Genomic DNA, 12,576 nt, shown 5'->3' with positions numbered 1-12,576 from the left:
CACATACACCGTTAAACCCTGCCCTAGCATTTCGGGCTTCACTTAGCCTCCCCTCTTTGTTTGTAACTCACTTCTCTGATAGGCAGAAACAGACTCCCATTATCAAAGAGCTTTTCAATATTTTATTTTTCTCATTTTTAACATCTATTAATTGAATGAAATAATAGATTCCATTATGTTTCACACATGTATAGAATATATTTTATTATCTTCTACCTCCTATAATCATATCCTGCTTCCCTTCCCATGCTCCCCTTCTCCATCTCCAAGCCTTCCTTCTACTTCCATCTATTATCTCTTCTGTTTTCTTTAACTATTGCTGTTGCATGTAAATGTGTGTGTGTACATACACAACTTGTTGCTCATCTGTGTAATATTTTAGGGTTTACCACTTAATAAATCAGCCAATCAGGCACTTGGAAAAGACTGATTCTCCCTCTCTCAGTAGTCATTAATTGCCTGTAGCTCTTCATGGGAGTGGAGTGGGGTGGGGTTGTGAGATTTCCCCCATCACATTGGTGTGTTAACTGGTATTGGGTCTTGTTTAGGTAACTTGATTATTGAGAGGCTGTAGCTTCTCTCATGTATGTCATAGTAGACCTCCTAGTCCTCTGGCTTTTACAGTCTCTCTATGGTCTATTCTGAGATATTCCCTGAGCCTTAGAGAGAGGCATGGGCTGCATTGTAGATGTGTTACTAGGGCTGGACACTTCACAGTCTGGCTCACTGCATTTTTACCAGTTGTGGATTTCTATAATGCTCCCTGTCCTCTGCAAAAAGAAGCTTCTCTGATAAAGGGTGAGAGCTATATTTATCTGAGGGCATAAATGTAAATATTTAGAATGTAATTAGAAATTATGCTGGTTCGGGAAGGAAGTAGTAACAGGTTTTCCTCTGGGTTCCATGTGCTCACCAGTCATGAGTAGTTGTCTAGGTTTACAGTACTAGGCATGACTTCTCTCCTGGTGAGCAGACCTTAAGTCCAAGTAGACAGCAGTTGGTTTATCCCAGATCTAAGTGCCATTGTTGCATCTTTAGGAACACGTTACTGTGCTGTAGATGTCACAGCTGGGCAGGATTAGTGCACACCTTCCAGTTCTCAGAGTAGAGGCTTCCAGGGCAGGTCTAGGTCAGTTCGTCAGAGTCCTTTGTTCAAAGTCTATGATGTCTGTAGCAATAGGGACTTAACTTCAGATTCTGGAAGGCAGCCAAGGGCAATGATAATAGTTTGTGTTGTTTTGAGGTCTTGGCCTTCCCTAACAACAACTTGAAAGGAGGGTTCTCCTACCTGTTACAGGGGAAAGACTTATCACCCTAGTGCTATAACTTCGTCTAAACTATATGTATGTATGCATGTGTGTATGTATAATATAAAATGTATCTTTAGGTAGCCCTTTCTAACATTCTCAGTGTTATTTATGCCTCCTCTGACCCTTTCCCTCTGTATTGCCCTCTTTTTCCCCTCTCTAATTAGAGCCCCACGGGGGGGGGGGGGGGCGTCTTCCTATGTCTTCTTTTGTAGACTCTGAGTCCTGCTACTTCCCTCTTCAGAACTCTGTCTCCACTCGCCTGGCCTTCGACTTTCCTAGTTTCTGTGGTTAGTTCAGGCTATATGCTCACATCTGTCTGTGGTTAGCCCAGGCTATGTGCTCATATCTGAGGATGTGAAGTTAGGAACTGTAGATGAGAAAGAACATGTGATGTTTGTCCTTCTGGGTCCTGGTTCCCTCACTCAGTATAATACATTCTAGTTCCATTTACCAGCAGATTTCATGATTTTTTTTCTTTACAGCTGGAGCAAATTCCAATGTGCATGTGCACTATATTTTCATTATTCATTCATCGTATGAAAGGCATTAGCTTGTTTCTGTTTCCTGGCTGTTGTGAGCAAAGTAACAGGCAGTACGGAAGAGCCAGTATCTAAGGAGGAGGTTGTCCACGTGTTGGGGCTGCACATCTGGTAGATCTGTTTTTAGCTTTTTGAGAATTGTCCAGATTTCCATAGTAGCTGGACCAGTTTGCAATCCCACCAACAATGAATGAGGTCCCTTCCCCCACATCGTTGCCACCATTATTCTTCAGTTCTTACATCTTAGCTGTTCTGACTGTGGTAAGTTAAAATCTTAAAGTTGTTTTAATTAGCATTTCCTTAACTTCTAAGGACAATGAACACTTTTGTGATATTCATTACCCATTTTTATTTCTCCTTTTGAGAATCTCTGTCCAAAGTGTTAGTCCATTTTTAATTGAGTGTTCTCTGTAATTTCTGTTAACCCTCTATCAGATGTGTACCTGGCAGAGGTTCCTCCACACTCTGGACTTCTTCACCTGTTGATTGTTTTACTATCTGTGCACCATTTTAGTCTTACAGGATCTTATTTTTGTCTATTGTTGGCCATTTATTATTACTTTTTAAATCACATGCCTGTGTATGTGTCTGAGTGTAAGTGTGTGTGCGAGTGCAGCACCTGCCGAGAACAGAAGAGGCCGTCTAACTCCCTGGAACTGCAGCTGCAGGTGGGTGAGAGCTGCCGTATGTGGGTGCTGGGGATCAAACTCAGAGAAGAGCAGCAAGCAGTTAAACTGCCGAACTTCTTCTCTACCCTCGGTGTCTGAGTTTGCTTTTTGTTGCTGTGTTAAAACACTGATGAAAACCAGCTTTGGGGAGGAAAATGGTTTACAGGTTACAGTTCATCATCAGGGGAAGACAAGACATGAATTTGATGCAGGTGTTTACTGGTTTGCTCAGTCAGCTTCCTTATACAGCCTGTGCTCTCACCTGCCTGGGGTGCACTGCCCACAGGCCAGTCTGATAGAGGCCTTTGTTCTTTTGATACTAAGTCATTCCAAGTCCCTCTAAATTGATTGTATCAAGTGGACAGATACTAGTCAACATAGCCAATAAATATCCTTTCTCCTTTTTTTTAATTTTATAATATGCATAAAAGAGACTTAGTACTACTAGTCCATACAGTGTGACAATAAATCAACATTTACACATATAAGCTCTGTGCTATATTATTTATATTCCAGTAAAACTTTTTAAAATATCTGCTGAGTGAGTATTTGTTTACATTCTTGTTGTTTGTACCCAAAAGCATATAGCATTGCAGTCTTGCATTGAGAGGGGTTGTGTCTGACTCTGCTCTTTTTTCAGTGTATTGGGTTCTTTGCATTTGTTTATTTTAATTTTCATATGTGGATGGCCCATGTCCTTCCTGATGGACCTTAGCTCACATTCCACCCAACAGAAAAATGAGTTCCCATAGGTTATGCAACCAAGCATGCTGAACTTCTGCACCATTTGATATTTTGCTATGACTTTAAGTTTCTCTGATTGTATGAGTAAGCTAATGAGTAAGGCTGAATGTCTTTTCCTGCTTTTAGCAATACTTCAAAATGCTTGATATGTGGGGGATAAATGATCTGATCATTTCTCTGGCAGGTTTTTGAACTTTTTTGTTTTTGAGGCATTGTGAATATTCTTTTTTGGGATACTTTGGGGCTTTGTTTTAATGTGGACAAAATCTGTCAGTCATCTTTTGCATTTGTATCTTGAGTCAAACTTTGAAAACCTTTTCTCATGTCTAAGGCCTGGAAAACCCCTGATCTTCACTCACAGTACCATACAGCTTGAATTTTCTTCTTCATTTAGATCTGTGAGCCTCTGGCCATCCCATCTTTGCTGGAATTTGGTCCTCTTCACCTTCCTGTCATCTCTTACATCTTGTATGACGTTTCAAACCCGAGTCATTTCATTCTCCCATCTCTATGGCTGTAGTGTCTTCCGAGAACTCAGAGGACTGGCTGGAAGAAAATCCAAGGAGAGCTCCTAGTTATGAATATTCCAGTCACTGTGTTATGTAACTGCAAAGCTTAGAAACAAGGAAAGGATTTGAATGGCTTCTTTGAGCATTCGTGAGTGTTCTGTCGTCTCTTGATTACCATACGATGACTTGAAGCGAGATTTAACATGACATTAGACATTCACGAGTCAATGTTGCCATGGAGCAAAGCCCTGTAATGAAAGAGATAAGGCTGAGAGTGAATTGTGGGGGATTCCTTGGCCATACGCTATTCTTCACCCTGCTCCACCACTCTGAAGAGAGGTCTTGTTTTTATTTTTACTTTTGTTTTTAGAATAGGTATCACTTTGTAGCCCAGGCCGGACTGAAACTCATTGCTATCCTCCTGTTTGAGTTTTCCAAGTGCTGGGATTACAGGAATGCACCACTATCCTTGACAAAAATGTGTCATTTAAATGATAAGGATAAAGACTTTTTAAGATTATATTTCAATGATAGCACTATTTTAATTTTAATTTCCTTAAAAAAAATTCAAACTCACCATTGGACATTACCCTATCTATTTAGTAATGGCCTTATGGTTTCATATTTCATAGTAGTGTTTGTTGTGTTAAAAAGGAAGAAAATAAGGACCGAAAATTTGTTGTTGTAGAAACATGGTTCCCTTAGAAGAAAATTCAAAGTGTGTCCTCCACTGAATTCTGTAAGTGTGTCAGCCAGTGTGTCCTCCACTGAATTCTGTAAGTGTGTCAGCCAGTGTGTCCTCCACTGAATTCCGTAAGTGTGTCAGCCAGTGTGTCCTCCACTGAATTCCGTAAGTGTGTCCAGCCAGTGTGTCCTCCACTGAATTCCGTAAGTGTGTCCAGCCAGTGTGTCCTCCACTGAATTCCGTAAGTGTGTCAGCCAGTGTGCAGGAAGCCATTGAGTTCACCTTTCTCCACAGAGCAAAAAGCCAAGGCCTCTCCATCTCCCATCAGAATCCCAGCAGCCTCTTCATGTTGTAGCTTTCAAAGGGTTTGCATCTGCAGAATATCCCGTTATCCCTGGGTTTGGCGTCATCCCAGCAGGAATCTTTTAATCAGTAGTTCTGTGGGCCTCCATTGGTTCTGCCAGGTTTTGGTGTGGGTCCCTTGGGCCATGTTTGTATTTGATTCCTGAAGCCTTCTTGAAATGCTGCTACTCTAAGCCACACAGTTTTTTCTCATGCTTATTAAATATCTGTACTTGGTGCTGGGGAAATTGACTTGATTTATGGCAGCCTCTTTTAGGGCTAAAGTGCTCTTTTGAGCATAAATACACACAAACACTAGTAAGACAAATTTATCTTAAATAGAAGTAATTTTAATCACATAGCATATCATTTGAAGGTAAATGTTACTCGTGACAATAGCACCAATTGACAATTGAAAGTGTACAGTGCGTGAGGCAGGAAGAAGAGCAAATCCTTTTCAGAGCAGTTCCTGTGGCAGTGCGGACTTCCCTGCTAAAATAAAGCAAGGCTCTTTCTCCTCTCTCTTCAATCCAAAGATTGGTGTGAGGTCCTAGCAAGGTAGCTGCCCTGAGACACTGGGTAGTGAATCAGGATGAGATATCCCCTGTGCAGGGCAAAGCTACAACGCTGACTGTGGGTAGTGATGGGTTGTACCAACTCTGGAGGGCAGAGGGAAAAGAGGGTTGTGAATGTAGAAATGAGAAAACAAGCATGAACCTTGGACATTAGAAATGTTGGGGTGAATTTGTGTTCTTCACTGTTTATAAATAAATACATGTTTATATTTATATAAATATAATATTTATATATTTATATATATGTAGATATAGATATATATGTAGATATAGATATATATATCTGAATATAGATGTATTTGATATCTCTTAATATAGAGAGATGTGAATGTGTGTGTGTTACATATAAACACATACAGCACATCCTAGCTCTGTGCACAGAGAAATCCTGGAAGAGTGACCACACCAAACATTCAGACCCTAGTTCCTGAAGGGGACAGGAGGACAAGGTGGACCTGATACTTGCCAGAGGATAATCCCAAACTAGAAGTCCTGGTCAAATAGAGACAGTCCTATCACCAAACAGATGACAGTCACAGGTGCAGCCTCTGGAACAAAGCAGGAAGCCATGAGACGCTATAAATGGTAATATATACTTGCTATTCATTTTCTTACTGCTGGATATACCTCTAATATAGACGGTCACCAATTTATGATTCTATGTATGAGTTTCCAGATGTACACGGTGTAAGAGCATCACATATAGAGTAGAAAGCACGCTTTGAATTTTTGTATTTTCCTGAGATACGTGGTCCAGTTCTCTTGTGCAGAGTTAGGCAGCGGCCGAGCACCGCCACTTGCAGTCAGCCCAGGATTACCAGGAGTGATGACACGCCATGGTGCTGTGCCACTGTGGTGCCCTGCAGGCTGGGGCAGTGCCAAATGCACTTAGGATTTAAGAGCATGTTTTGTTTAAAATCAGTTATCAGGACATACACTGTAAGTACAGATAGAATGATCTTCCTTGCTACACTGCATCACCCCAGTCTTATCTCAGTGACACAGCACCCAAACCCAAACCTCAGACTCTTCTGTGAGTACCTGCGGCCCTTACAATTCAGCCAGAGAAAATAGAGACCAAGGGACTGCTCCAGACTGAGGACACCTGAAGAGACTTAATAGCTGAGTCATGTGGGGCCCTGCTTTGGACCCTTTGCTTTCTGGACAGTTTTGAACTTGGATGGTGTTTGTGGATTGATCAGCATTGATCTCTCAGTACTGGTCCTTATGCTGTGGTTCAGTCAGAAGGTGTATTGTGTCTAGGAACATACACACCAGCATGCTTTTCTTTTATTTATTTATTTATTTATTATGTGTACAATGTTCTGTCTGCATGTGTCTGCACGCCAGAAGAGCACCAGATCTCATTATAGACGGTTGTGAGCCACCATGTGGGTGCTGGGAATTGAACTCAGGACCTCTGGAAGAGCAGCCTATGCTCTCAATCTCTGAGCCATCTCTGACCCCTAGAAACTTACACACCAGCATTCTTAATGAGGTATTGTATCAAAAATTATCACAGAGAGTTTGGGGAAATGCTCTGTGAATTTGAAACTATTTCAAATGTTTTGAGAAATAGCAAAACAAAATTTTTAGATTGCACTCATTACTAGAAAAATTGTTTTCTGAGACGTTAGCATAACCCTGCAGTGGACATTGTCAGGGTGTCGGAGTGTTGATACTTGCACAGAGACAGTGTGGCTGCAGAGGGTCCTTCAAAGAGCCTTTTACAGTGTTTTACATTTTAAAGTGGTGAACACAGCTTGAAATATGCTCAGTTTTTGAACCTACAGACTGAAAACATTTGCGCAGCCCCCTAGGAAAGCACATGCCTGGCCGTTGTCTTCAGTGTTCTTTGTGCAGAGTACTATAAAATGTAAGCCCTAGAGCCGAGCTTACTATTTGGGAGTCTTGACTTCTGCTTGTGAGATAGGCTGTCTTTAACAAAGTGTTTGGTTTTCCTAGGCCTCAGTTTTCTTCTCTGTAAATTGGGTTGGTAATATTGAATTCATAAGAATACCAATGGACTAACTGATAAATAAGCAAACAAATAAATCACTTAGACTTGGCATATAGTGGGCACTAAATAAAGTGGTGCTGCTTCATAAAAAGTTAAAATGCTTTTATAAATCAGTGTATTGTGATCTCTCACCAAGAACAGAGAGGGAGGATGAGTTCTGCTTTTAAAGCTGTCTCTAGCTAAAGCCTAGAACTAGGGACTATTCTAGAAGAAAACAGGCAGTGCAGTTCGGTAAAAAGACTTTTGGCTTTGGATAACTGCAAGTTTGGTTCAATTCCAAGCCTGCTTATGATCCTGGCCTTGATCCGTCAATTTCTGTGGCATTCCAGTCACCATAGAGGTCAGCTGAACTCCTGGGGTTGCATATAATCATATGTCCAAAACACCAGTAAGTACCCAACTAAACAGCAGTAACTCCTTGTTACTCATTTGGAAGGACAGGAATATTTTATCTGGAAAATGGGTCCAGGGACGGGACAGTAGCAGAAGATTTGCTTGAGGGCTGTGCGCAGTGTGATAGACGCCTCCGTGTGTGCAGAGATTTTTAGACTGCCCTGGGCGGCTCTGTCACTGCACAAGGAGTCTCAGTTGGCAAAAAGCATGTCGTGTTGTGTGATCCTGTCCTCCAGAGATGGGGAGAAGGGCATGGCGATCTCTGCATGACAGTGTGCACTGAGTGCATGCTAGCCTTGGAACCAGGGGCAGAGGATAGGGTGCTTCCTCCAGACCCTTCTGTGTCAGCAGGAAGAGACACTTCTGGGCGCAAGATGCAAACCTTTCTTCAGTCCACAAAGGGCCATGCTGCGTGTGTAACTAAAATATATCTGTGTTTTCTCTTAAAGAGAAATGTGCTTCCTGTAGAGGCTTGTATATGTATCTTCCATTAGTGTGGCCTCATCAGTTGGGACAGGGTTGCCAGCCATTTTCTCATGGTTTCTTCCAGCTTAGCCCCTTCCCTTGACTGTGCACACGTTAAAAATTTAGGCAATAGATTCCTTATGGACTCAGCTCCATGGGCCACTGCCCGTCATTTGATGGCACATAGTTTGAACTCTTGAAATGAGAGTGTCGGGTCTGCTGGCGTGTATTTGGTGTGTATGGAAGCAGACTTGTTTCCACATTGCTGGAGTTTCCCTTGTAGACATTTCCTGCCAGAAGGCCCCTTGCATGTATTGGCAGCAGCCTGTGCCTTGCAGGGAAGGTGTTCCTGTTGTGAAATGAAACTCCAGCCCTCACTGGTTGAATCTGTTAGGAAGTCTACGATATCGGTGGCATTGCTTTGTACTTGGGAGGAGGACTAGTCTCCTTTAAAAAGAAAAAAAAAACCCTGGTGATTTTTAGCTCTCTATGCCGACTAGCGGCACAAAGGCAAACTGCTGCTCTGCTGGGCTCTCAATGGCCAGAGAAGCAACTGCGTTTGCAGTGCCTTCCTGGCGCAAAGCCTTGACTCTCTCTCTCTGCCAAGGATAGCCCTGTACAGCAAAGGGCTCCCACAAAGGAGCATGGGAGTGATGTGCTGGTAGCATGTTTATTCGGTGTGACATCTCTGCTAAAATAAAACGGCTTTCTTTGGATGCCCTTGCCGGTTGGTTGTATAGCTAGAGAATTTCATGAGTAACACATGTGTTTGTCTGGCCGGTTTAAAGTATTGCACTGCCCAAGGCTTTGCTTATAGAGAGCCTGGAAGAGACTGTAGGCAGCATTTCATCTTCCTGCTAGCAGCAGAGGTTTCTCTATAACAGCTAGAGGTTTTATTTTTAACTGTTTGACTCAGTGCTCGTCAGATGATTGGGACCATCTAGCTGCAGATCAAGCACAGAGCGTGGGGGAAGCTGGAATGGCAAAGGGAAAGAGGATGGCTGGGAAAGGGGGTGGGATCTTAAGAGTCGTGCCTCGCAGGCTCTGCCTCCTCCCAATGTGGAAGAGAGTTAAGGGCTCCCATCCGCTAGAGTGTGTCTGCAGGTCAAGCTGGGAACTCTAGGAGAATGGCTGCCTTCTGCCACTTAGAGACCTGATTGCCCCGTGGTTAGTGTACTGTGAGGAGGGAGCAGGACCGGAGTATTGTGTGCTTTCTGCTTCCTGAAAAGCGAGCTTCTCTCACGCTGGATGCTGCTTGTCTCCGGAAGCCTCTCACCATGATCGATAGCTCCAAGAAGCAGCAACAGGGCTTCCCAGAGATTCTTACTGCTGAGGATTTCGAGCCTTTCAAAGAAAAGGAATGCCTTGAGGGGACCAACCAGAAGAGTCTCAAGGAAGGTCAGTCTGTCTCTGGACACGGGCAGGATGGCCATGCTCGTATTCCTGTCACCTTGGCAGCTGGCATGCCGGTCTGCCTACCACATCTGTCTGCTTACCATCCGTGTGTCTGTTGTCTGTTCACTGTGACCCTTGCACTATCCAAGTTCTGTGTGGTAACAGCTGCCTTCAGAGAGCGAGTGCTGACAGACAGCGACTCGAGAGGTTTGCAATAGGCATTAGGAATCTGTTTCAGTTAAATTTGTCTTGATTTGTTTGTTCATTTTCCCCAGTTTGGAGGTTCTACCCCCCCCCCAAATCCCTATGGTTTTGCGAGAGGCCATTTCCTTTTTATTATTAATCAGAACATTGCTTTGTGTTTACAATCACCTAATTCCAGGAAAATTAATTGTTACTGATTAGCATGTTGACTTTTTGTTGTTTAGCAACAGAAAGGTAGCTGGCTCTTTCTTACTTGAGTTCTGAAATGATGAGCCAACTGTGTGTGCATTATAAGCATTTTTGCCTTAAAAAGCGCTTTGCACAGTTTGATTTTTTTTTTTTAAGCAAACAAATAAGCTTGAGCAGGCTACTGTTGGTTTTCATCATCAGTGAGCGCTGTACTGATCAAGGAGATGGCTAGGGGTCTGGGAAGTGCTGCTCCTGTTTGCAGCACTCTTCTCTTAGGGCTGAGAGCACAGCAGAGCTATGGAGAGGAAGCCAGGGTCCATAAAGAACAGCTTTTCCTCCATCCAAGACCTTAGTGCTGCTCATCCTAATGTCCACTCAGCTTTAAAACTGGTTTTCTGGTCCTCTCTGGGAGGCTTTCCGTTCTCCTTGCTCTCTGTTCTCTCCAGTTTCTGTTCCTCCTACAGAGCCAGTCTGTAAGACACCTCATTGCCCTGAGCAGCACTGGGTGCTGCTTCCACCCTTCTCTCAGATCGGTAAGGGTGAAAATGGACAGTGGGCCTGGCCGGGGTTGAACTGCCTGTGGCACTGGGTAGAAAGAACATCTAGGTCACAACAGATAACATACAGTGGAATAAATATCAGTAACTGCTGCTAAGAACTGAACAATAGGTGCGTTCTGCTTACGTACGACATGTGCTACTGCAGAATGTTAAGAAGCCAGTGCCAAGTGAGTTTTTAGGACACATGGAGACTCATGGAGGGGGGTGGAAGGCTTAAAGTTTTAAAGCATGTATTGATGAACAGTTTAAGAATTTGCTTTGCATCATTTAAGACATTTAAGTGTCATTTCCTTTTAATGTCATCTATTTAAAAAACACTTTGTGTGCTTGTAAGATCAGGCAAATTGGAGAAATAAAAAGATATCAGAATTGTTGAATGTGGCATAAGGGGCTTAGGATGCAAGGATCAAAAACATGAGGAAGGGGACTGCAGGTGTGGGCATGTGCCTAGTATAGGAAAGTCGCAGGTTCAGTTCCCAGCACCATACATATGTAGATGCCTGCATACGTGTGTACATGGTAGAGGATCGTGACTGATTGATTACATAATTAAAATCTCCATGGCAATCCTGGGAGTTATGCAATGCAGTAAACAGTGCAGCATTGGAAGAGCAGAGATGGTCTGTGGGGAGACAGGTCTTTAGGTTCGCGCCCAGTGCAACATCACTTTTGTGACCTGGGTGTGTTCACTGCTCCGTACAACAAAGAGGAGCAGTCTCCACGTCCTTGCACGCACACAGGAGACTGAGGCAGTGCCAGTGCCGTGCTCACGCTCATCCACTGTAAACCCTTTGGTTCTGTGCAAAACTTAAAGTTTAAGAGCCAACGTATTTTTTTTCTCATAAAGAAGTGGCCTGTGTTTTCAGAAATGTACCTCATAAAGAGGTAGAGGAGAGAACCTCGTGTGTTTCAAGAGAGTCCACAGAAATGACTGATAGTGAAATTCACATCTCACTGGAATTGCATAGAATAGGGTTTTGACACGCTTACTTATCGGATCATGTTTTCCCACTTATTTTCAATAATAGGGGATGAGAGTAAAGTGATACAGCCAAATATCAAATCAAGGGTAATCTGCTTCCTCAGACCTGAATTTAGTCGGAACAGAAAAATGATTTTTTTGGAAAACTCCTTTATTTGGGTCATATGAAAATAACTTGTTTCTCTGAAGAACTGAACCCTGAAAGTCAGTGTGCCCCAGTCCCAGCTATGGGTGCATAATAAGGTGACAGCTGTGTATTCGCCATTCGTGACCTGGGAGCCAGGTACTGTCCTCCTGTGCATCAGTGGCAGTGCTTCTTGAGAGAGAGTTACTAGTTGTCTAGGACTGACTTCCTGAAAGTGCTTCAAATCTAAGTGGATCCCTTGCTGTTTTGGCAAAAGAGGTGAATCTATAAATGATAATTAATAATGCCTAATAGTTTATCTTTGTGTGTTAAGAGGCACTTATTGAAGGTAGTTATGATTTTCACTTCAACACTGTTGGATTTTTCTACTCATTGTTAAGAAGGTTGCATTGTGTCTTTACACACCTGCATTATCAGATCATAAGTTTCTAGGCAATGAATGGCTCATCTGATTCTAGTGACAGGGACACCAGCCTGGTCCCTCTGGTATTGTGGACTTGTGTCTGATGTAAGGGCTAGAAGTCTTTTCCAAACTGTTGACAGTGCTAATTGGCTGAAATTAATATTGGGCTACTGGGGGTGGGATTCAAATTTTGTAAACAAATAATCAAGGATTTAAGGATTTTTGTTTGTTTATATTGGGAAAGCAAGATGGCTTAGTGGGTAAAAGTGCTTGCCACTGAGACTGACTACATGAGTTCAATCCCTGGGACCCATGTAGTAGAAGAGAACTGACTCCCGCAAGCTGTCTTCTGACCTCTATACTCATGCCATCACACACATGTATGCACACACACACACATGTACGCACGCACATACAACTTTATAGAATTTTTGCAATACATCAACAA

At 42.9% G+C, this 12,576-nt stretch overlaps 1 protein-coding gene across 7 annotated transcripts in view; it reads left to right on the top strand.

Annotated features, from left to right (window-relative positions):
* The window catches only part of Mrtfb (myocardin related transcription factor B), a 156,649-nt gene that overhangs the window by 84,551 nt on the left and 59,522 nt on the right, over positions 1 to 12,576 (top strand). The window contains exon 1 of one of the 7 annotated variants that reach the window (XM_057773802.1): positions 9,295 to 9,648. The exons of the other annotated variants lie outside the window; for them this stretch is intronic. Coding sequence (XP_057629785.1) covers positions 9,528 to 9,648 — 121 coding nt within the window. The 5' untranslated portion in view covers positions 9,295 to 9,527. Of the gene's footprint in view, positions 1 to 9,294; positions 9,649 to 12,576 lie in introns of those variants that run through there. 7 annotated transcript variants of the gene reach the window in all.

The sequence above is a fragment of the Chionomys nivalis genome, chromosome 7 (assembly GCF_950005125.1).
Source record: "Chionomys nivalis chromosome 7, mChiNiv1.1, whole genome shotgun sequence".
NCBI lineage: Eukaryota > Metazoa > Chordata > Mammalia > Rodentia > Cricetidae > Chionomys > Chionomys nivalis.
The sequence above is the reverse complement of the archived record's forward strand: the minus strand, read 5'-3'. Positions and strand labels throughout refer to the sequence as shown.